This window comes from Taudactylus pleione, unplaced genomic scaffold (assembly GCF_031769625.1).
Source record: "Taudactylus pleione unplaced genomic scaffold, aTauple2 ptg000018l, whole genome shotgun sequence".
Lineage (NCBI taxonomy): Eukaryota > Metazoa > Chordata > Amphibia > Anura > Myobatrachidae > Taudactylus > Taudactylus pleione.
The window spans coordinates 2,271,043-2,296,762 of NW_028284420.1; the positions used below are offsets into that span (position 1 = coordinate 2,271,043).

At 41.9% G+C, this 25,720-nt stretch overlaps 1 protein-coding gene across 5 annotated transcripts in view; it reads left to right on the top strand.

The window, feature by feature from the left end:
• Positions 1-25,720, top strand: part of ASIC2 (acid sensing ion channel subunit 2) — an 811,363-nt gene that overhangs the window by 363,047 nt on the left and 422,596 nt on the right. For 4 of the 5 annotated variants that reach the window (XM_088442313.1, XM_088442324.1, XM_088442334.1 and 1 more), the window contains exon 1: positions 23,037-25,139. The exons of the other annotated variant lie outside the window; for it this stretch is intronic. In XM_088442313.1, the coding sequence (XP_088298439.1) occupies positions 24,498-25,139 (642 nt within the window). In that variant the 5' untranslated portion in view covers positions 23,037-24,497. Of the gene's footprint in view, positions 1-23,036; positions 25,140-25,720 lie in introns of those variants that run through there. 5 annotated transcript variants of the gene reach the window in all.

The window sequence follows — 25,720 nt, forward strand, 5'->3', positions numbered from 1 at the left end:
ATTGCAACAATGTTTTCTTTCTTCATTTTATATTGTATAATATATGAAATATGTGGAAGGTATGATATAAAATAATGCAGTGTATCACACCCTTCATCTCCACAGATCTAGTGGCCTATTTTTTATTGCAAAATGCGTCAATAAAAAAGTATACTTATCTGGACTCAGGAGAGGTGCATAATAAATATGCCCCTAATAAGAATAATAAGTGGACCTGTTAAAGTTTACAGGTTACCTTTGTATTATAATACACAAGTACCCTTAAAGCTATTAGTGTACTTGGTAAGCCACTTGCTCAGGAATTGCCTTCATTTTTAGTTATTCACCATTTTATCTATTTCCTCATTTTCTCATGCTAGAACACTCACGATAGAGCCAAAGATATCATATGCAAATGTTAAGTGGGATTCAATCAAAGTAGAAATTCCAGACATGTAAAAAGAAAGAAGGTAATTGTATATTTGGGCAAAGACTGAAAACTCAGTCAACTTTTTCTTATGTGTGGAGAACAGGTTCTCCCTTAAAGTGCACCATTACTGAATGCATTCTGTCACTTCACTAAAAACCAGAGACATCATCCAGGCATCATCCAGGCATTTTGAAAGCTGAATAAATATTCTTGTGAATTAACCATATTTTTTCACTAGAAATGTCATTGTGATTACACTGGTTAATAGTGGACTATTAGGTGACATTCGCAAAATGGCTACCTCATTTGTGAACCCAAACCTATTCCCAGTAGTAGTTATGTGCATCATTGCTTGTCTGAAATGAAGGCGTATATTCAAAAAAGGCATAAAGTTCTTACCTATTTATCAAAGGTCCCCTCCTGATGACCATGATTGCTGTCTATCACAAGAGAGAAGAGATACAGTAGTCTTCTCCATGAGCATCCTGTGATGCCTCTCCATGTAAAGCAGGATGACGTTAGCCAGATGTGCCCACAAGAAAAACTGCTTTATTATTAAAATAAGCATTTTTTCCAGTTATTTTTCGTAATAATTATTCTTTTTTCTGTTTTACTTCTAGAAAACAAGATACTGTTTATTTTATATTTTGAATGTATCTGGAACTGGGAGTCTGAGTCGGGCTTACATTTCCTGTGTGCATGCAGGAGCCAATAAGCCAAGGCACGCCTGCTCTGATGGACTACTAGTTACTAGCCTGCCAAGTGGTAAGACTAGTCTTGCAACTTCAAGCCGGTGTCGCAGGGGAACTGAGCATTGCTCTGAAGCCCTGGTGACCATTTAGAAAGTATAGGCCTTGTAAAGTGGTCTGTGTGCAAATCACTACTTGACTTTGTAAAGCTGCAGAAGTGTGTCTTTACTAGCTGCAGTCATGCTGAACAAAGGCTACAGGGGCACTTCCAGCATAACAAGTGGATCGCAGTAATGCAACTTCCACCATTCACATAAAGCAACACAGTGTGTATGTATAATATATATATATATCCCCTTTTCAAACATAAAGCAACAATTAATGGGTGTATGATAGTGTAACAGGTGTTGGATGCTGGGACAGTGTGCAACAAAAAACAAACCTGAACAATTGGAGATTAAGTAACACAGTCCTGGAATTTTTGCATTTGTCCTGGAGATTATCCCAGACTTGGTGACAAAGAAAGGGGCTAGTAGTGTGGCCGGTTTCTGAATGGGCTGACTATTGAGCAAGACCATGGGACTGTCCAGGACATCCAGGTCATCATCAGCATCAGGGTTACTGATTAGTATTGGAATATATTTACTCTCAGATGCCCACTTTCTTTGCTCAAATGTTTTACACTAGTGTATTGGGTAATTGTTTGTTTAATTACTGTTATGTTTTTGTGTATTATGTATTGGTATATGTAGTAAATGTTGTTACACCCTCCATATTGCCACAGCTGTACCCAAGACAAACTGCCATGCATGCCTATATGTGGATATGTATGGATATACACTAAATTACACTACTAATGGGTATAGTCCCCTTATGAGGATTTGAAGGAATCCCCTGGTTGATTTGCATTTTTAAAGTGTGAGATTCTATATTGTTTGGACTCCTTAAATAAGTTATGAATGTAATCCACTTTATGGAGAACCTGGCGATAGCAGATCTGTTTCCGAACGGTGACCTATGGTAACCGGGTGAGTGGAACGCATGACTTCCGGGATGGCTGGAGCGCATAACAGAAGTGCGCTGTTTATGGTAGAGTTTGGACTGTAGCTATAGCTTGCTTAGCCCCAGTTGATTGCGCTTGCGTTCATTAGTTGAAGAGTGAGCCCAGTGATTCTGTATCAGTTGTTATTTGCCTGTAAAGCCGACTCCATCCCGCAAGTGTCACTTCCGGTCCCGGAGGGATCTTGGGGGTGGAGCTAAGGTCAACATTAATTGCTAAGGGTGTGTAATGTGGCTAAGGTGGAGGGTGTATGTATGTCCTGTGTCTTACCTGTTTGTGTCCTGATGAAGACCGCGTTTGTGCGGTCGAAACGTCGACCTTCTGACAATTTTACTGTGTCGTGAATATTAAAGTAGGTTGCTTGCCAACTTTTTTGTAACCTGAAGAGAAGTCCTGGTGAGTGCGTTCTTTTTCAATTGCTACATATTGGTACCGTATGGATATCAGTGAATGGTCACCCTAGGCAACACTTATTGGGTCGTTTTAAGCGAGTGATGACCCTCTCTGGATATATCTATATATATCAGTGTGTATGTTTATATCATATATACAGTATTGTATATGTGTAATAATGGATGGTGTCCAGCACTACCACTTTTCAAAGAAATAACTGCATGCCTCCACATAAACAATCTTACATGCATCTAGATATAGATGTAGGTGTGCGCACGTGCACATTTATTTAAAGTATGTTAAGCTATATACAGTATAACTGCACGTCTTCATATCTCCAGCAGGAGGAGCAGTGACACTTGCCCATTGCCTGCACACACAGCACAGCATTCCACATTATGCAGTGTATCACACATTTGTATGTAATGATGAGTTTTCTACATAGCAAACAGTTGATCAGAAGGAGATAGATAGAAAGAAATGCAGGTCTTCCCTGAGAGATTCTGTTTTATAGCAAGTATAACGTTCACTCTGTGCATTAACATGTCAGGTTTTCCACTTCAGGTACTAATGTCTGCTATTAATAACTTTTTTTTACCATACAGACTTAATTGGACCCTTTCTTTAACACTGCATTTATATTTGGCATTGCTGTAGCACTGTTGGGCACTATGTAACACTGACTACAACCATTCTTGAACTGCCAAAAACCTTATGTCCTGCCAGAGAGCTGGGAAACTCGCTGGGACTACAGTTGAAGAACATCAGTTGCATAAGCATACTGCGTAGAGTATATCAAAAACATGAATTATTACAATTACTTCTATAGCTCCAGCATATTCTGTTGTCCTTTACAGTTGGGGCTTATTAATTGTGTGTCATCGACCTGCTGGTGTTTGAGATACAGATAATGACTCCTATTACTGCATTAAATAATTGGAATTGGTATGAAATACCGTCGGCCGCATGGCCGGCGGTTCGATTTTCGTCAGCGGCAGCCCGACAGAAGCAGAGTGCGACGCAGCGGAAGCCCGACAGCGCTGGAAATCCCGATCGTGGATAGGTAAGTATCCACAAACCTAACCACCTAACCCTAACCCTCCTTAGGGGTGCCTAACCCTAACTTGCCCCCCAAGTGCCTAACCCTAATCCCCCCTCTAAGTGCCTAACCCTAACCACCCCCTTCCCCGCTGCCTAAACCTAAGTCCCCCGGGGGGGGTGCCTAACCCTAACCCTCCCTCCCCATAGCCTAACCCTCCCGGGGGGGGTGCCTAACCCTAAGTCCCCCCCGGGAGCCCTAAACCTAACCCTCCCCCCCCCCCGCGGCTGTCCGCTCGCGGCGCCCGGCATCACTACGATCGTGATGCCGGGCGCCTGTCTACCGGCGTCGGGGAAATACGGGCGTCTACATCTAGACGCCCGGCATTTCACCCTTGCCGGGATAAGACAGTCGGGAAGCCGGTGGCCGGTATTTAGGCAGTCGGCTTCCCGATTGCCTCCCAAATAATTACCAATGCCATGATGGATTATTGGTTATTTCATGTTGAATAGCCGCCGGGTGAATTACCGACGCCAGAAGCCTGATCGTTAGAGATCCCGACAGGGGCATGTAAGTTTGTAACCTTACCCTTCTCTCCCCCTAACCCTCCCTTGGTGGTGCCTAACCCTAACCTTCCTGGGGGGTGCCTAACCCTCCCGAATGTGGTGCCTAACCCTAACCCCCCTCCCCACACCATAAACCTAACCCCCCCAGGGGGTGCCTAATCCTAACCTCCCCTTGGGGGTGCCTAACCCTAACCCCACTTTCCCTTAGCCTAACCCTAATCCCTAAGGCCCCACGGGGGTGCCTAAACCTCTCTTCTCCCCCCCCCCCCCCAGTGGCTATGGGCTAACAGTGGCCAACTATCCTTTGTTCGGGAAGCCGTCTGTCGAGATTCGGGCGTCGGCATTTCGGCGCCTGTCTTTAGCCCTGAATCGGGATTTAGACGCTGGCATTTTGACAGATGACTTCCCGGCTGTTGGTCTTTTAACTACAGTACATCCCAATTTATACAACCTGTGTCTACAATCTGCCATTATGAAAGACATACATGTTTGGTACGGGAGGTCGACTCTCATTATGTCCACAGTGAGTATGTTGACATGAGAATGCTGGTGCAGGGAACCCGACAAAAGTGTAATGCTACTTAGAGCATTTTAACCATGCAGACAGAGCCTTAACAAATATGCAGAGTGCCCTGTGCCGTCCCCGCCCCTCGAGCACATGACATCATTACGTCACGGAGAGGGGCAGGGCTGCCAGCACCAGGAAGTGCAGCACTGTCTGGAGGGTCCTGAGGACGTTCAGAGCGGCTGTACAGACTGCAGTGTGCCTGACTGGATCATCCCAAGGATGCTTCATGCAACATTGAAGCAGAGATACTGGCAAGTCCAACCCTTAGGCATAACTGCATGACGTCAAAGGTTTAGGGGCTTAGGCCGGCATAGAGTCCTGTTCCGGCCCTGGAGCAGATGAGTAATTACGCAATTGTGCGTACTTCTGTCCTTCTCTGATTTGGACGGGACATGGCTGGATCTGAATTTCCGTGAAATCAGGCACTTTGGGGGCAGCAACAACGCATTTGCACAGAACAACCCTGTCTTGAGGGAGGGACATTAGAGGGTCGTTGGCATATATCTATACCTCCATGCGATTCTGTCATGTGTACAGGAAAGAGAAGCCTTTTTCTGATGAATTTCTTGCTCCTAGCATGGGGCTGGCACAAGTGCTGACACTAAAGATGACAGTTGCGGCTGCTGCCGTAAAATGGGCAACACAGTTATCCGCTTGAAGACGCACGGACCCCTGCACTAGCCGTACGGAAATCTGCATTAGCATAATGTAGTAAATATGACTTCCACAGCTGCCTGCAAATACAACCACTTTACTTGTGACTCAAAATCAAGCCCAGTATGTTGTGGAGCAGACGTAATATCTCAAAAGGTGTGCGGTCCCTATGATCGTGATTCAGGGGCCTATTCATCAACACTAAAATACTGTTTTTAAGGACATTTTCCTTAATTAACATTATTTTAGTATTCATGAAAAGACCTAACACAGGAGATATCACTGATATCTCCTTGCTAAGTTCGCCTGCGTTAATTTCCATATCCCCATACATGGCTCCGGTGGTTATTCTGACACTGTTCTCCAGGCAGAACACAATTTAGGGAAAAAAAAAAAAAAATTGTTTTTTCTAAACTTTACTGTGTTCTGCCTGGAGAACACAGTGTCAGAACAGCAGACGGAACCGGAGGCGGCTGCAGCGGGCAGGTAAATTAGGGACGGGGGGAGGTGAGCGGAGGGGGGGGGGCACACAGTTACCGCAGCTGTAGGCAATGCTGCGCATGCGCGGCTTTTACGGATGTAACGGCGCATGCGTAGCACAGAATACAGCTGCAGTAAGGTAGAGTAGATAGGGAAAACTATCAATTTCCTGAAAAGCTGTCATCGCAAAAATGACAGCTTTTCGGAATAGATAGTTATGGAGAGGAGGAATGATGAATTCCTCTGGTAATTAGGTAGAACTCCATGTGAGTTCTAAACCTAATTACCTCCAGAGAAATTTTAGTAATGATTAATAGGCCCCTCAGTCTCTCTGTACTTAATATGAAATGTCTAATTTGCAGATAGGACCAGTAGTGAAAGGGAGAACTGCTCTTGAAACTCCTGGTAGGAAAGGACTCTCCCCTGCCCATACTGTATTTATCAAGCTATAGATTACTATGCTAAAAGAGTAGTAGATAGGTGTAATGGACTTCCAACAGAGGTGGCATAGGCTAATACTTTGAGAACGTTTACACATACTTGGGATAGATATAAGACTTAAATCTGGTAAAAAATGCTGAGTATCAAATAGGGCCTGAGGTTTTCAGGTATAAAGATGATGAAATTTCCTTGGATGTATGTTTTTTTCCTGCCATTAAATTTTATGTTTCAAGTTTAAAATAAATGTATTTGCTATAGTGGTCCATGGGTCTGCTGTTTTATTCTGGGGGCGCTGTACAGTATTTTTTATCTTTACATTCTTCTGATGATTGCAGTATATGACAATAGCTTTGCCCTCCCACTGTTTCATTCATCTTCTACTTAGCACATATAACACTTCTATACAATATTTTCTATAGTGTTTTAACTACAGAAATATTGTGTGTTAGATCATTTTAGATGCATTAAGAGCTAAATGAAACGTATGCAGGCACAAAAGGACTGCAAAAAGGAACAAAGGACAAAGAATACATACGAAACCCACTCACAATGGGTAAGAGGTAAGACGGCAGCAGTATATTTCTATATTTTAACCCTACTTGCAGGTCCCATCGTTAGACAAGAGTTAAACTCCCACCTAGGCACAGAGAAACATATTGCAGTGCCACCCGGGTTCTGTGCTTGGAGCACTGCGTAGGCAGACAAGGTATAACAACACCAGGAGGGCTGAGAGAAGAGTGATTGCAGGAAAACGATCCTGAATATGATTCCAGGAGGAGAGATATCAAAGGCTTTCATTACAGAGCGGTACAGTTGCTGGAAAAAAAATCAGCATTAATCAGGCCCCCAGAAAGCGGCTAGACAATCTACAGGGCAGTTGTTTAATGACTAATAGGATTCTTCAAAGCAGACTGCTCCAAGACAACAACACAATCTCACATCATCTGTAATGTGTAAAATGAAATCTACTCTTTCAGGGGGATTTTGCGCTTATGAAGTATGTACTGTAGGGTGACAAAATGATCACAGATTGGAGAAAAAAGCATAAGGGGTCTTTTCATCATCACTTAATTTCTACAAAAGCAGGTGAAAATGAACATATTCACCTGCAATTGTAGAAATTAAGTTTTCGGGCCATACATCAAGAAGGTAAAGCAGGGAGATATCACATATATCTCCTGCTTACCTTCCTCTGGCAGAATCGCCTGCTGTCCCCATACACTAGTATCACAGATATCTCCTGCTTACATTCCTCTGGCAGAATGGCCCGCTGTCCCCATACACTAGTATCAGAGATATCTCCTGCTTACCTTCCTCTGGCAGAATGGCCCGCTGTCCCCATACACTAGTATGGGGACAGAATTCATCAAGCTCCGAAGATAATTCGTTTGTATATCTAGTAGCGGATACTCGCCTTTAGTCTCACAAATAAGACAACTGGAAACGGAAAAACTACTTTGCTTGGTTGCATTGATCAATTTCATGTGCGACATTTGTACATCTGTGTGCCAATCTGTATACAAAGTGCTATGATGCAGCGGTTCAGCATTTTCTCACGCCAAGGTCCGATGCGCTTTACAGTGATTTTGTAAGTGTTTAAAACTGTGCTGTTAAATTCATAGCCAGCATCTATAGTACAGTTTGGTGTTTTTCTGCATCTGTGATGTAAATATGACGCAAATTATAGAAAAAGATGGTACGCCGCACCTCTTGAAGCAGCCCAGTTGCGCTGTACGTCATGCGCCTTATAGCGTACTGATGCCAGTTTTATGAGGACACATCTGTATCAGATTGAGAAAAGCCCACTCCAGAGAAAACTGGTGTCTATGAAAGGATTAGCACTTACCGGTGGTAGTCCCTGCTGGTGGAGAGATTTACCAGGTTTCTCTAGCAAAAGCTTTTTCATACCAAGCAAGTACCGCTGCAATCTTTTTATATCAGCATCTTAAGATGGTGATAGCAGAATATATTCAATGATAAAAATTTCTTATAATAACAATAATAATAAAAATAATAACTTTATTAAAGTTTTGTTTTTTTCTTTAAAATTTGTATTAAAATTTTCGAACAGATGGATAGACGCCCATCCAGGCGTTCACTATCTGTGTGAACGCCTTTTTAAATTCAAAGTTTCGAAAATAGAAGAAAATTAATGTAGTTAATTTACAGTTATATAATTGACTAAAACAATTATATCAATATCATTTATAAGTTATTAGAGCTCCTATTGTCAATAAAAGAAAGGAGCAACTTAAAGCATAATATATTTTATACATGTAGAATAGTTTCATAGGTGTAGTTCTACATTGCTAACTATTATATGGCAGTAACATATATTAAAGCGTCTAGCTTACACTCCAAATGTTATTTATGGACCATAACGCATATCATTTTGTGCAAATGCGCTCAATTTTCTACCTCCCAGAAGGACCATGCTCACATTTCAGGTTTTAATACTGTCAGCTGAAAAATGCTCTACACAACCTGTTGTGGGATTGTGGCATTTGGACCAAAAATCCAAATGGCAGTTATAAGTTTTTATTAAATTACATGTTTTATAATTATTGGCAGCAATGTGCTTTCCCATATAAAGTCCACCTGGAGGATGCAAAAATGTGCCCTATTACACTATATACAGTATAGGTAAAGGCCTGGTTCATGTAAAAACAAATGATGATGTGATTCCTGTAAGCACCTGGAAATGCATTCTCCCTACCCCTTGAATCTCATTTAAATGTCTTGTACTCAGGGCTTAAAGTGTTCCTGGAGAGATTGGGGGCTGATGACACTGCTATGGGTGGAGGGGTAGGCAGCGACATGGAGAGTGGAGGCTCAGGGGCAAATAACATTACAGGAAACACCCCTAAGTAGCAATAGATACACCCATAGGTGGAGCTAGCATGCCCTTTGGTCAGAGCATGACACACCCCCACAATAGCATTCTACTACCAAACATAGGCCCCCATTTACTAACAAGTTTTATCACCAAAACGAGTGATAAATGTCACTGTGTATGATAATGGAGCTCCAGCCAATCAGCTCCAAACTGTCATTTTTCTAACAGTTGACAGTTGGGATCTGATTGGCTGGAGCACCATTATCATACACAGTGACATTTATCACTAGTTTTGGTGATAAAACTCCTTACTAAATAAGGCCCATAATCTCCCTGAAACTACTTTTCAAAAGTAGGCAAGTATGGCCTACAGTATGTCTAATGAGAACAGTATGTCAGGCCTAACTACAGTATGTCTAATGAGAACAGTATGTCAGGCCTAACTACAGTATGTCTAATGAGAACAATATGTCAGGCCTAACTACAGTATGTGTTAAAAGGGGTGAGAGGTAATCAGTTAAGTCAGTATTTGTATTATACAGTAAGAAATTCCTACATCACACCTGTGGTGGTTGGGATATGTTTGCTGTGCTCTGGGCGGTAGTGAGTTCATTAGCAGGCAGATGAGGCTTAATTTGAAATCAGCCATTTGCCCTCTGTGTTCTCCTATAAAAGATGGCCTGATGGTACAAGCATTCCCGTAAGTTAACATCCAGCGCTCGTCACTTCTAATTCCATTTCATTTGCTTGCAAATAAAACCTTGTTTGCTGGGCTGCCCTTCTAAATTAGATTGATGTAATTACGTTATTCTCAATGTGTATTTTTCTAATTAAACGTGTAATCTTACCTTTTAGACAGATTGTCTTGGCCTTACCACCAACCCTAGGCATATTTAGTTGTACAAGAAGTAATGCTATACTTAATACATTGACAAACTATTGAGCTAATATATCAGTGTACTGTTACTGTTAAAGATTGTTTTGTCTGATGGGATAAAAACAATAATTGGTAGTCATGTATTTCTCTTGATGGACAGATCCAGTTGTGATTGACAAGAGTCATTATCATTTAATTGTATAGCTTTTAAATGACAGAATAGTCATTGTGACTGAGGGTGAGATGTATCAAACCTTCTAAAGAGTGGATCAGTGTATAAGTGGAGAAGTTGCTATGAGCAACCAACCACCCTGCAGCCTGTAGAGCTGCCTGGAGCATCCTAAGGATGTTCCTCTTCTTCCTACTCGAGGCAGCCCCGCCTCTTTGGCATGACATCATGATGTCACATGTTCAGGCAGCGGGGCCAGCACACGGTGGATTAAAGCCCTACTTCAGCATTATTGCAGTTGCGCAAACATGCCCTTACTGTACTCAGACTACATAAGAAGACCCCTGTCCCTCATATCCAGGTGTCAGAATCTGTATGGGTGCAGATGCTCACTGTTCTGGGCATTTTCAGGCAATTTACTCTAGGCTAACTGGCATGGTACTCATTTCGCATCCGGTCCTGTAAATTCACCAGGACATTTCTAGTGTATACATAGCTTGTATTGAATATGGGTACAACCCACTTGTATAAACTATATGTGCAACTGCAGCATAGAGCAGTAACAAGAATCACCAGCTATCAAACTGGCTGCGTAAGAGCTCTGCAGACGTCGCCCTTTAATATTGGAGATTTGGATGTGTGCCCAGCATAAGCTGACAGAGGCTGGAACATCTCCACCCCTGATATACATCACACATAAATAGGATGTGTGTGCACAGCACTGATTTACAGATTCTATCACATGCACAGATGAACTATTGCTCTTTGAAAGACAAGATGTGTTAAATGCGGTTGGTTATACCTGGCTGGGAGACAGATAAAAAGAGTGCAATGTAAAATATTTAAGATAAATATATGGTGATTAAAGATGTCAAAAATAGTTTGTACCTTATGGCATCTACACTTTGTATACTTGTTTAAGATTGATCCAGTGGGATTGGTATGAAATACCGACAGTCGGGATCCCGACAGGGTTAACGTACCAACACTTGTTGGTCGGTATGCTAATCCTCCTCCTCTCCATACCTTAAGCCTCCCCCTTTGGTGCCTAAATCTAACCTCCCCCAAGTGCCTGAACCTAACCTCCCCCTCACCGCACCCTAAACCTAACCCTCTCCCCTCAGTGCCTAACCCCTTAACCTAACTCTCTCCAACTCCGCCACTTACCTTTGGCATCCTGGCAGTCGGGATGCTGGCACCGGGATTCTGACCGGCATTGGTATTCCGGAGCCGGTAATGTAAGTGTCGGCATCCCGACCGCTGGGATGCCGAACACCTCCCGTTCCAGCAGCTCTTCTGTTTCACTAAAGATCCAATATCAGCACTTAAAGTAGTAGTCATTTGCAGAGAAGAGGTTATTCTATTACGGGCATCTTAGCACAGCATTTAACCAGTTTGGTTCTATCTGATTCTGCTTTCTGTGCTCACCCATATATTGCAATATAATATTTTCAAACCTTATGATGTACTTAATGATCTCATTCTCCTGTATTTAGATTTTAGAGGCAGAGTGTTAAAGCCCATATCTGGTTTACAAAGGCTAACCTTCCACTAAATCACTTTTTGCTATAAAATAGAGGTCTGCGTCTACTCACCTGTCTGACCGGGAGGGGGGGGGGGTGTCTGCATTGCACATCCTCCCTTGCAACCGGGTGATTGACAGCTGATGTCACTGGGAGGCGGGACTTAAGTCTGTCGGTCACATGGCCTAAATCAGGGGGCGTGGCTAGCAGACAGGCTGGCTTTTAAGGGCTGCATTAGCTGCAGCCCTTATGAGTCAGATAGGGCCTCCGTTATATAGCAGGAGAGTGGTTTCCCATGGGAAGCCCTCTCTCTGCTATTGCAGTCCAGACTGGCAGTTCCAGGTGGGTAAAATCCGCCAATGGCATATATGTGTGTATGTGTATGTATATATATATATATATATATATATATATATATATATATGTATGTATATATATATATATATATATATATAAATATATACATACACTGTATAAGTGACAATACCCAAGCGCCTACTAGTGGCATAGGAAATATATAGGCAAAGTAAGAAAAGTGAATGCAGGTTTATTGAGGAAAAAAGCAACTTATCTTAAAAAAACAATAAATAGGCAAAACATTGTGTGTAACGTTTCAACTCTGCATCAGTAAAGAATACTGTTATATAATTCAGGAGTTAGGAACTACAGCAATTCCCCCATATTGATATAACACTCCCAATGTTTTATAAGTATAACAGTTTTGTTAAAACAAATAACATCCACAAGAATAATATTATATAAAAGCTTATCTGTCCATCATGTAAGGGTCCAAATAGCGATGTTTTGCATATTTTTTTGTTTTTTATATATGAATTCATGGTGGTCAAGTGACTGAAGATATTCTGACTAAGATAAGTTGTTTTTTTTCCTCAATAACCTCACATTCACTTTTCTTATATATTTCCTATATCACTAGTAGGCACTTGGGAATTTTCACTTATACATTGGTTACGTATGTGGTGTTTTATCCACATATGATCACTTCTTCCCAGCAGCCACTTATATATTTAATGAGGAGTGTGTTGGAATTTATTTATATTTATTTTCACAAGATTATTGTTTACACTTGTGCGCTCACTAATCTATTTGAATTTATTTTTATTTATATATATATATATATATATATATATATATATATATTACATATACCGGATAAAAGTCCAACACTCTTTATTACCAGCACAGGCAGGTTACAGCTTCATACAGCAGACTTGCAATTCAGGTTATTTAGGCAGTTCTCCAAACAGCATACAGTATGTTAAGGCAGTACAGGTTCACATCATCTCATACTGTAGTTGCACAGGAATAGTCAGCATATCAGCAGCAGTTCATATAAAAGAAAAACAGTGGCCCTGACATTCCACACACCCTTTTGGACACTAGTCACCGTCAGAAGCAACATTCTGATGACAACTGTTTGAGGCAACACCTGAACTGGATCCTTCGGTCCTGCTGCATTTACTCTGCCAAACCTGGGATATCTGGACATTTCACATTCAATTCATCTGGAATTATGCTGACCCTGCCACAATTTATTTATATATATATATATATATATATATATATATATATATTTGGCCTCTATTCACCACCACAATGGCTTTGAAATGAAACAAACAAGATGTGCTTTAACTGCAGACTTTCAGATTTAATTTGAGGGTAATTACATCCAAATCAGGTGAACCGTGTAGGAATTACAACGGTTTCTATATGTGCCTCCCACTTTTTAAGGGGCCAAAAGTAATGGGACTATCATCTCAAAAGCTATTTCATGGACAGGTGTGGGCTATTCCCTCATTATTTCATTATCAATTAAGCAGGTAAAAGGTCTGGAGTTGATTCTAGGTGTGACATTTGCATTTGGAATCAGTTGCTGTCGACTCTCAATATGAGATCCAAAGAGCTGTCACTATCAGTGAAGCAAGCCATCATTAGGCTGAAAAATCAAAACAAACCCATCAGAGAGATAGCAAAAACATTAGGTGTGGCCAAATCAACTGTTTGGAACATTCTTAAAAAGAAAGAACACACCGGAGAGCTCAGCAACACCAAAAGACCCAGAAGACCACGGAAAACAACTGTGGTGGATGACAGAAGAATTATTTCCCTGGTGAAGAAAAACCCCTTCACAACATTTGGCCAAATCAAAAACACTCTCCAGGAGGTAGGTGTATATGTGTCAAAGTCAACAATCAAGAGAAGACTTCACAAGAGTGAATATAGAGGGTTCACCACAAGATGTAAACCATTGGTGAGCCACAAAAACAGGAAGACCAGATTAGAGTTTGCCAAACAACATCTAAAAAAGCCATTACAGTTCTGGAGCAACATCCTATGGACAGATGAGACAAAGATCAACTTGTACCAGAGTGATGGGAAGAGAAGAGTATGGAGAAGGAAAGGAACTGCTCATGATCCAAAACATACCACCTTATCAGTGAAGCATGGTGGTGGTAGTGTCATGGCGTGGGCATGTATGGCTGCCAATGGAACTGGTTCCCTTGTATTTATTGATGATGTGACTGCTGACAAAAGCAGCAGAATGAATTCTGAAGTGTTTCGGGCAATATTATATGCTCATATTCAGTTAAATGCTTCAGAACTCATTGGACGGCGCTTCACAGTGTAGATGGACAATGACCCGAAGCATACTGCAAAAGCGACCAAAGAGTTTTTTAAGGCTAAAAAGTGGAATGTTATGGAATGGCCAAGTCAATCCCCTGACCTGAATCCAATTGAGCATGCATTTCACTTGATGAAGACAAAACTGAAGGGAAAATGCCCCAAGAACAAGCAGGAACTGAAGACATTTGCAGTAGAGGCCTGGCAGAGCATCACCAGGGATGAAACCCAGCGTCTGGTGATGTCTATGCGTTCCAGACTTCAGGCTGTAATTGCCTGCAAAGGATTTGCAACAAAGTATTAAAAATTTTAAAGTTAGATTTAGGATTGTTTAGTTTGTCCCATTACTTTTGGCCCCTTAAAATGTGGGAGGCACATATAGAAACCGTTGTAATTCCTACACCGTTCACCTGATTTGGATGTAATTACCCTCAAATTAAATCTGAAAGTCTGCTGTTAAGGCACATCTTGTTTGTTTCATTTCAAAGCCATTGTGGTGGCAAATAGAGGCCAAAATATGAAAATTCTGTCAATGTCCCAATATTTATGCACCTGACTGTGTGTATGTGTATATATATATATATATATATATATATATATATATATATATAACATTTTTCTCAGTAAATATATTAGTAATGAATCTATTGTAATGAAATTTTCACCAAGTGTCAGCAACAACCCATGCAATCCACACATGTAAATGAATCAAACCATAGATGTCCATAATTTAAGTTATGTGTAATAATGTGAAATGACATAGGTAAAAAGTTTTGAACACGCTTACTGACATTTATTTAATACTTTGTACATAAGCCTTTGTTGGTAATGACAGCTTCAAGATGCCTCCTGTATGGAGAAACTAGTTGCATGCATTGCTCAGGTGTGATTTTGGCCCATTTTTCCACACAAACAGTTTTCAAATCTTGAAGGTTCCGTGGGCCTCTTCTATGAACTCTGATCTTTAGTTCTTTCCATAGATTTTCAATTAGATTCAAGTCAGGTGATTGGCTGGGCCATTCTAGCAGTTTTATTTTCTTTCTCTGAAACCAATTGAGCGTGTCCTTGGCTGTGTGTTTGGGATCAATGTCTTGCTGAAATGTTCACCCTCGTTTCATCTTCAGCATCCTGGTAGATGGCTGCAGATTTTTATCAAGAATGTCTCGGTACATTTTTCCATTCATTCTTCCTTCAATCATATGAGTATGCCAGTACTGTATGCTGAAAAACAGCCCCACACCATGATGTTCCCACCTCCAAACTTCACTGTTGGTATGGCGTTTTTTGGGTGATTTGCAGTGCCATTTCTCCTCCAAACATGATGTGTATTTTGGCATCCAAAGAGTTACATTTTGGTCTCATCTGACTAGGCTATATTCTCCTATTATTTCACAGGCTTGTCCAAATATTGTGAAGCAAACTTTAAACAAACGTCAACATGCTTTTTCTTCAGCAATGGAGTCTTGCGTGGTGAGCGTGTATACAGGCCATGGTGGTTGAGTGCATTACTTATTGTTTTCTTTTAAACAATTGTACCTGCTAATTCCATGTCCTTTCCACAAGTTGTCCTTGGCTCTTGGACAACCCTTCTGATAATTCTTTTCACTCCTCTGTCAGAAATCTTGCGAGGAGCACCTGGTCGTGGCCGGTTTATGGTGAAATTATGTTCTTTCCACTCTGGATTATGGCCCCAACAGTACTCACTGGAACATTCAGACGTCTTGAAATCCTTCTGTAACCAATGCCATCAGTATGTTTTGCAACAATAAGGTTGCAAAGGTCTTGAGAGAGCTCTTTGCTTTTACCCATCATGAGAAGTTTCTTGTGTGACACCTTGGTAATGAGACACCTTTTTATAGGCCATCAGTTGGGACTGAACCAGCTTATATTAATTTGCACTGACAATTGGCAGGATTGCTTTCTAATTACTGATAGATTTCAGCTGGTGTCTTGGCTTTCCGTGCCTTTTTGCACCTCCCTTTCTAATTGTGTTCAATACTTTTTCCCTGTGTTATTTCACATTATTACACATAACTTAATTTATGGACATCTGTGGTTTGATTTCTTTGCATGTGTGGATTGCATGGGTTGTTGCAGACATTTGGTGAAAATTTCATTACAATAGCCCCATTACAAATATATTTACTGAGAAAAATGTTGATGTGATCATTACTTATTTTACCCACCATATACTGTGTATATATATATATATATAATTATATATATATAAAAAAAAGTGTGTATATTGACTGGAGCCTCCGAGTGCCGATTGTTTGTGTTGGATATATATAGATATATATATATATATATATATAAATCCATCACAAACAATCGGCACTCGGAGGCTCCAGTCAATATACACACTTTTTACATATATATATATATATATTTATATATATATATATATGTGTGTGTGCGTGAATATATGTATTTATATATATGTGAGTGTGTGCATGCAAAGATGTGTGGTTGAAAAGGTACAGTACTGTATGTGATCACTCCCATCTGGAGCTCCATATGAGGTAGGGATGGACAATGGTGGCTGAGCTTCATCCATGTTGGCACAAGCTCCAATAGTGATTCTTAGCCAGTCTTGATGTTAAACAGCTGAATTGAGCTGTATTTTAATATTGGATCGTCAGCACTTCTACACCATTCGATGGCGAATGCCATTGGAAAAGTGCCATCGAAGGTGAAGACACTACCATCAAAAGGAAAACATTATTGGTGTTAAACTATCGAGCATCAATGTCCATTCCTAGTAGGAGGCTCAGACAGCTCAGCGAGGAACTGGGGAACATGATCAGTAAGAACTTTGGTAGAGAGCTTATTGGGCAGTTCACTAGAACAGCTGTGCTACACCCTCCAGGACGAAAGTCAAACTGAGGCAGGAGAATTGTGTTTCTAAAAGATAAATAAGAAAAGCCACAATGACTGACTCAAGATTAACCTCAACTATACAATGACTATCTGTGTGATCAACCATTAAAGAAAAAATAGCCGTCCACTAAATAAAGGTCAAGATGTGAGATTGTGTCCTGAATGGGACAACTAACGATGCAGCGGTGTGAAAAGTACTACTTAATAAGTGTACCCTCTAGTATTTAATCGCTATTACTCAATTAAGTGCCTTTTTAGGCTTATAATTGGTTTCGTCTCCAATTTGTATATTCTGAGATACAGTAAAATAATTTTTTGTTTTGTTTTTTTTTCATTTATGGTTTATGATGAGTGCAAAATTTTGCTACAGTTGATTTTTGTTACTGCTACAAGTATACAAGAAATGCAGGCCATCCCCGCCCCCCAAATGCTTCTGCCTGTCAATCAGGCAGAGGCTAGGGGGAACTTCACGTGGTATCACAGGACTCATTCTGCACTCTGCATACGCGCAGAGTAGTAAACATTGGAGATGTGCGCTAACCATCGGGTTAGCATACATCTCTGAATCAGGCCCTTTGTGTTACACAAATGACCGGTAATTCCCATTTAAGTTAATGGGGGAACTGCTTATTGGCTGAGAAAGTGTGGGAGTGTTTCTCTCAGCCCATAAAACACTTAGACTTCAATGGGAATGACTGTCATTCTGTGATACACACTCCACCATGCATTAGTTTGGGATTTTTCTTTCTTTAATGAAGACCATGGATGCCTACACAGATCCAAGAGAATCCGATCCATGGGTTGGTGAGTGTAGTTAAATAAAAAATGTACAATAGTAATGGACTTCCACATTTGGCATGTGCACCCTGTCATTTTTTAAATATTTTCGTTACAGTGAGACAACAGCTGCCAGCAGGCCCAGAATGACCTGTAGTCCCACTGTAAAGAACAATATTGTTTTCTATATTTTACACAATTACCTGTGTATCCAATGCCACCATGGATGTGGGAAAGAGCCCTGCTGATTGGACACCTTTTTATTTTTGGCGTCCCGACTTTCGAAAGATTTCCAGCCATGGGCTGACCAGTTTGGGGCTGGTTTTACATTATGTCAGGGAGACCCCATGCTGTGTCTCTCTGCTATAATGTAAGCCCCCCAGCTAGTTCAGCCTAATGCTGGTTATTGGAAAAATGTGGGGACCACACAATGAATTTATCCCCAATCTTGCCAGTACCAGACCAGTCTCAAGGGTCCGAGGCTGGTTATTATTTTTTTTTTTTTGGGGGGGGGGACCCCTCGCAAAATTAAAATAAAAAATACTGTATGAACCCTTTATTTACACTGTAACACGCAAAAGCCTGCACAGATCATACTGATAATTGTATTTGGTTGTGGAGTCTATCGTAATGGGGTAATCTGATTGAAATCGCATACAGAAGAAACCATTGAGTATCACCATTGGATATACAATGGGGCAAAAAAGCATTTGGACAGCCACCAATTGTGCAAGTTGTTGCACTTTAAAAGATGAGAAAGGTCTGTAATTTCCATCATAGGTACACTTTAACTGTGAGAGACAGAATCAGAACAAAAAAATCCGGAAATCACACTATGATTTTTAAACAATTTATTTGTATATTCTTGCGGAAAATAAATATTTGGTCACCTACCAACCAGCAAGAATTCTGGCTTTCACAGACCTGTTACTTCTTCTTTAGGAAGCTCATCTATCCTCCACCCGTTAACTGTATTAATGGCACCTGTTTGAACTGGTTAACTGTATAAAAGACACCTGTCCACACCCTCAAACAGTCAAACTGCAACCTCTCCACTATGGCCAAGACTAGAGAGCTGTCTAAGGACACCAGGGACAAAATTGTAGACCTGCACAAGGCTGGGATGAGCTACTCGACAATAGGCAAGCAGCTTGGTGAGAAGAGATCAACTGTTGGCGCAATTATTAAAAAATTTAAGAAATACAAGGTCACTGACAATCTCCCACGACCAGGGGCTCCATGCAAGATCTCACCTTGTGGGGTATTAATGATCTTGAGAACGGTGAGGGATCAGCCCAGAACTACATGGGGGGACCTGGTCAATGACCTCAAGAGAGCTGGGACCACAGTCGCAAAGGTTACCATTAGTAACACACTACGTTGTCATGGATTCAAATCCTGCAGCACCCGAAAGGTCCCTCTGCTTAAGCCAGCACATGTCCAGGTCCGTCTAAAGTTTGCCCGTGACCATCTGGATGATCCAGAGGAGGATTGGGAGAATGTCATGTGGTCAGATGATGCCAAAATAAAACTTTTTGATATAAACTCCACACGCCGTGTTTGGAGGGAGAAGAATGATGAGTGGCATCCCAAAAACACCATACCTACTGTGATGCATGGGGATGGAAACATCATGCTTTGGGGATGCCTTTCTGCAAAGGGGACAGGACGACTGATCCGTATTATGGAGAGGATGAATGGGGCCATGTATCATGACATTTTGGGGAAAAACTTACTTCCCTCAGTAAGAGCATTGAAGATGCAACGTGGCTGGGTCTTCCAGCATGACAATGACCCCAAACACACCGCCCGGGCAACTAAGGAGTGGCTCCATAAGAAGCATTTCAAGGTCCTGGATTGGCCTAGCCAGTCTCCAGACCTCAACCCAATAGAGAATCTGTGGAGGGAGTTGAAAGTCCGTGCTGCCCGGCGTCAGCCCCAAAACATGACACATCTAGTGAAGATCTGCATTGAAGAGTGGGCCAAAATACCTGCTGCAGTGTGTGCAAACCTGGTCAAGAACTACAGGCAATGTTTGACCTCTGTAATTGCCAACCGAGGTTACTTTACAAAGTACTGAGTTAAACTTTTTGATTGTCCAAATATTTTTTTTCAGAAAGAATATACAAATAAATTGTTTAAAATCATACAATGTGATTTCCGGAATTTTTTGTTCTGATTCTGTCTTTCACAGTTGAAGTGTACCTATGATGGAAATTACAGACCTCTCTCTTCTTTTAAAGTGCAACAACCTGCACAATCGGTGGCTGTCCAAATACTATCTGTAAATAGATAGTTAAATACTGTACACTGCAAAATTTTTTAGTCTAAAATGTTCCAGTGATGTCCAGCAATTTGCTTATATACATACGAGGGATGATTGAAAAGTAATGACACTGCCTCTGTTTATCTGTCCCATTGGTAGACGTGGCAACACTATGCTGGTTATTGTGAAGCTCATACATTGATGTGTCTGAACCTGTGGTTGGACTGCCATAGTCTTCTTTGTTTGGTCACAGCGAGTGGAAGATCTTCGTATTTTTCGTCATGGCGGATAAGGAAGTGAGGAAGATAGGTCTGTGAGATGTGTGATTGAATTTTGTGTTAAACTTAGAAAAGCGGAACAGAAACTCATGAAATTTTACGGCAAGCATACGGTTGAGAAACAATTAGCTGTGCTGCAGTATTTTAGTGGTGGAAGCACTTCAAAGATTGTAATACACGAGTGACTGTCGAAGTGCGTTCTGGGCGACCATCCACCGTGGCTATAAATGTTAACATTGACAAAGCTGCGGAGATGTTGCAAAATGACAGAAGGTTAACTTTATACCACCTCTCGTCTTCACTTGGCATCTCATTCGAACGGGTTCAGCATATTGTGACAAAGGAACTGAAAATGCATTGTATGTGTGCCAGGTGGGTACCCAGAAATCTTACAGAAGAGCAGTTGCGACGATGAGTTGAATTGTGTAAGAACACCGTTCAAATATTGGAGAGTATACCTGATTTCCTGACATTGATTGCAACGTGTGACGAATCGTGGATTGGTCATTATGATCCGGAATCCAAACAACAGCCCAGTGTATGGAAACACACGAATTTGCCTCTGCCCAAAAAATTCTGTGTGATTCCTTTGGTATGTAAACTCATGCTTCTACTGTTCTATGATGCACACGGTATGATTCTACAGCACTGGGTTCCCCGTGGACAGTCAATTAAACAGTGACTACTATGCAAACATCCTGAAAACAAATTGCATGGAGCCATGAGGAAGAAAAGACCACATTTGCTGAAGAAACAGTGTTTTTTGCAATGCCCGACCACATGTTGCTGCTGTTACATTGGCAGCACTGCCTGAAATTAATGGGACAGCACTGGAACACCCTCCATATAGCCCAGCCTTAGAGCCCTGTGATTTCTGGGCATTACCAACCCTGAAAAAACAACTGTGCGGAAAGAAGTTCTCAACAGATGATGATGTGAAAAATGCCACAGCTGCAAAAGTGATGTCACAAAACAGTCTACAGAGTACTGCAAAAAAGTTATTGAATGTGAAGGAAAATGCTCAGATCCTGTGGAGGATAACAAAATAAAAAAAAGAATAAAAAAAATCAGTACTTTTTCTTTGCACATCTTCATCTCTTCAACAAGAGGAGCAGTGACACTTGCCCATTGCCTACACACACAGCATTCCACATTATGCAATGTATCACACATTTGTATGTAATGATGCGCCTTCTGCATAGCAAGCAAGTACAGTTGCACCCAGTTACATTGTGGCTGATCACGCCACAAACATGTGCACGCGTTGCGCCATGGGATTCCCGGTGCCTACATATACTACGGTACGCTATAGTGTGCACTGCGATTGCACCATGCATTTCTATGGAGGCACGGTCACGTACGCAGTGCCGGAAACCTGGCAGCGGTGGCCATTTTCCAGGGGATTTCTACAACTCAGACGTGGGACTCCGAAGATGTAAGTATTACAAATATGGGTGCAGGGTGTGCGTTGTGGGCATCCCTGGCAGGAGTCCCAAGAGGGGGGGGAGCAGGTACTAATTGCCCGGGCTTGCTAGAGGGGCCTGGTGGTGGCCCAGGTCCAACACTGCTCCCCTATCCCTCTTATCTCACAGCAGCCCAGCATGCACTGCTGTGTGCTGGGCTGCAGTGGGAGAATGCTCACGCAGCATTCTCCTATGCCTGTGGGGGGGAGAGCGCCAGCGCAGGTTAAGGGGCTCACAGTGCCCCCCTCCCCGGCACTGTAAAAAATATTTTTTACAAAATAGTTTAGCCTGAGGGGGCGTGGCCTAAACAATTAGGCCATGCTCCTCCCCCCCCCGGGCCCGGCTCTTGATGCCCCTTCCCCCTGCACCCATTAGAGATACGCCCCTGCTTAATACTTCTCTCCCACACTGCGACCATTGTTGAACTGCAAAACACCATATGCCCTGCTGGCATTACTTGTTGGGACTTGTAGTTCAACAACAGTTGAAGAACATCAGTTGTCTAAACATAATGCGTAGAGTATATAAACAACATTAATTATTATAATTATTATTAGCAATTACAAATATAGCTACAGGGCAGGCTACAGCATATTCCGTTGTGCTCTACAATTGGGGCTTATTAAATGTGTGTCATTGACCTCCTAGTGTGTGAGATACAGATAATGACTCCTCTATTATTGCATTAAATAAATAATTACCAGTGTCATGATGAATGACCATTTCATGTTGTAAACAAACAAAAACATAACCTCGATTGATTAAGGAACAAACAGGTTAAACTCTTTTGCCCTAGCACATGTGATTTATACAACCTGTGGCTGCTATCTACCAAATTATGCTGGGATTTGTAATTCAGCAAATATTGTTCTGCCTCGTAGCACGCAGTTTATTGCATTGACAGGATTGAGAACTATGTCAAAATGCTCTTAGTTTCTAAGCTTGTTGGTAATTCAGAGAACAGTGTTGTACAAAGAGGAATACGGTAATGCAGGATTGCACTGGTGCACAAATAGAGATGCCTGTGTGCAGCAGAGGCGACGAGAGAGGGACACAAGGTAGTGTATATCAGCAGCTCTCAGTGGCACCTTAGCAGGACTGACCCTCACACCGGATCACTGCCCTGCATACAAGATGTCCATTAGTGCATCCACGTGTAATTAAGTGCACACTGCGGTGTGTATTGTGTACCACCTTATGTGAGTGCTGTCTGTCTGCTCCACACATCTGGCTTCGCTGGAGGAGCTGTCCGCAGTGCTGAACTCACCAAGCCCATCTCTGCTTTGGAATTCAAAGTTTCTTGGATGCAAGGAGCTGTGAGTAACCTGGATAAAACTAATGGATAATCGTGGGGCTTTATATCTTGTGTGGAATAACTGGGAAATCACAGCTACATTCAAGGATTTCCTGTCCTGGATGCATCAACCCAAGAGCAAATCTATATGTGCCAAGTTTTTACCCTTGTGAGCTTTTGCATTAGCAAAAAAATCCAAATAAAATAAACCAACCCAGTGCCATATATGACAGCTTTCCCTCAGCTCTTCTTGTTCAGATATGTACATTAAGGAGAATTCTAAAGGAAAATGCAGTAAATGAACATTTCTCTGGTGTCCCCTGGTTTAGTCATGACAATAGCTATACAAAGTCTTTATCAGAATGTTTTTCGTTTGGGAACACAGACAGCACAACATACCATGGATCACATGTTTTAGATCCCCCTCATCACTGACCTGCTGAATGGACAGACTGATCATTGTGTAGTATTTAGTCCCTCTTGCTTGAAAATCATCTAAGGAGGATCAGTGAATTAAGAGGAGAAACTGCAGTGGGGAAATTCAGCACAAAGCTATTGACAGTGCCAGGGCAATCAGTCCAAAGGATTTATTTGTAGCTCATATACAGTCCTCTAAACACTGAGACAGTTGGCAGAAGAAGGATATTTTTCAGCACCTTCAGTTCCCTAAATGCTTTTCACTGTCATGGCAATCTGGCTTCACAAAGAAGGGAGAATGTATTTCCCTATCTGAAGTGTGTGGGAGACAACTAGTTGCTTGTGTGTTATTATCATGCAGGCATTTAAGGAGGTTTTTGTTGCTGATTTACAAGGCAAACAAGAAAGGTAATCTACACATATTAAACTAAGAATCAAAGGCTAAATGAAGACAATTACTTTTTTGCCCAGTACATTGGCATAAATGATGTAAAAAGTAATGAGATTTACATTTATAGAGACAGCAGTGTTTTTGGACACGGAAAGCTAAATGGATAGAGTTCATTTAGGGTACTGTCTGTGATTCCAACTAAACTGAATTCTCCACGTTGCCCAAAGTCCAGCAGCCAGCCCTGTTACTGCTGGGCATTTGCATTTTCAGCTAGCATTCTGGGCATTGCACTGACTGAATGAATGAGGGGGTGGTGGTACCCAGTTGTGCTGCCGATGCCCAGAGTGCGATGCCCCCCTGCTGGTGAGTCCCTGGGGGTGTGTCATGACCCGAGAAAAGAGATTCAGGGCTCCAGCTGGCAGCTGCCCCCCGGGAGCAGTCAGAAGAGATGCCCAGGTGGTGCCACCGCCATGCTATGTCAGGACACAGCAACGTCGTGCCTTATTACTGCCCTCCCTGGAGCGCACGAAGCTACATGGCCTGAGATACATATGCTCACCAAGGTTGGCATTTCAACGACGTGCATTATGGTTTCTTGCATTCTTCACATCACTAGGACTCTTACTCTCTTGGTCATCAAACAGGCTGCTTTACTGGCTGTCCTTTCCTTCACATACCAGGGTACAGCTGGAATGGAGCAAGGAACTGGCCTTTCCAGCTGTTACTCTTTGCAACAACAATCCTGTCCGATTTCACCGCCTCAGCAAAAGCGATCTCTACTTTGCAGGTTACTGGCTGGGGCTACTTTTAGCCAATCGTACAGCTCGACCCCTGTTGGCAGAGCTACTGCCCGAGGACAAACAGAAATGGTTCCACAAACTTGCTGATTTTCGACTTTTCCTACCACCTCGGGACTTTGATGGAATAAGTGTCGGTTTCATGGACAGGCTGGGCCACCAGCTGGAGGACATGCTCCTTTCTTGTAGATATCGGGGAGAGGCCTGCGGCCCACACAACTTCTCCACTGTGAGTGTCATCTATTATTTTAAATCACTTTAAGGCACTTTGCATAGAGATAGATGTTCCACTACAGAAGTATGTAGAATGTGTTATTCACACAAAAAAGCAAAAATAAAATTATTGTGCATGTCAGTTTGCAGATTTTAACCATTCACTTTCCAGTCAAAGGACTATTCAGGACTTTTTTTATACCTAGTTTTTATCATACGTGCTTCAAAAGTGCATACTCCTTACTTAGTTTTCAGTAAGTCAATTTACAGCCTCTGCCAAAGAAATACTAAATAAATGTAAAGCTGCCCACACACATAGCGATATATTTTACCAGATTTGTCCAATTTCGATGAATCGTGACGACAAATCGTGAGTGTCCACTCACGATCACGATGCCTATGCGCATCCCCGCTCGTCGTACATCGCATCTTCAGATCTGCCGTGCTGTAGAGCAGATTTACCAATCTGGGACACAATGCACTGGATGCACCATAGATCTTAAGTCAGATTGGACATTTTTTTACTCCAAATCGTGAGTAGGACTGCTGGGGATCTGCCTGGGGAGAGTTCAGGGGAAATCGCACACATCGTGGGAT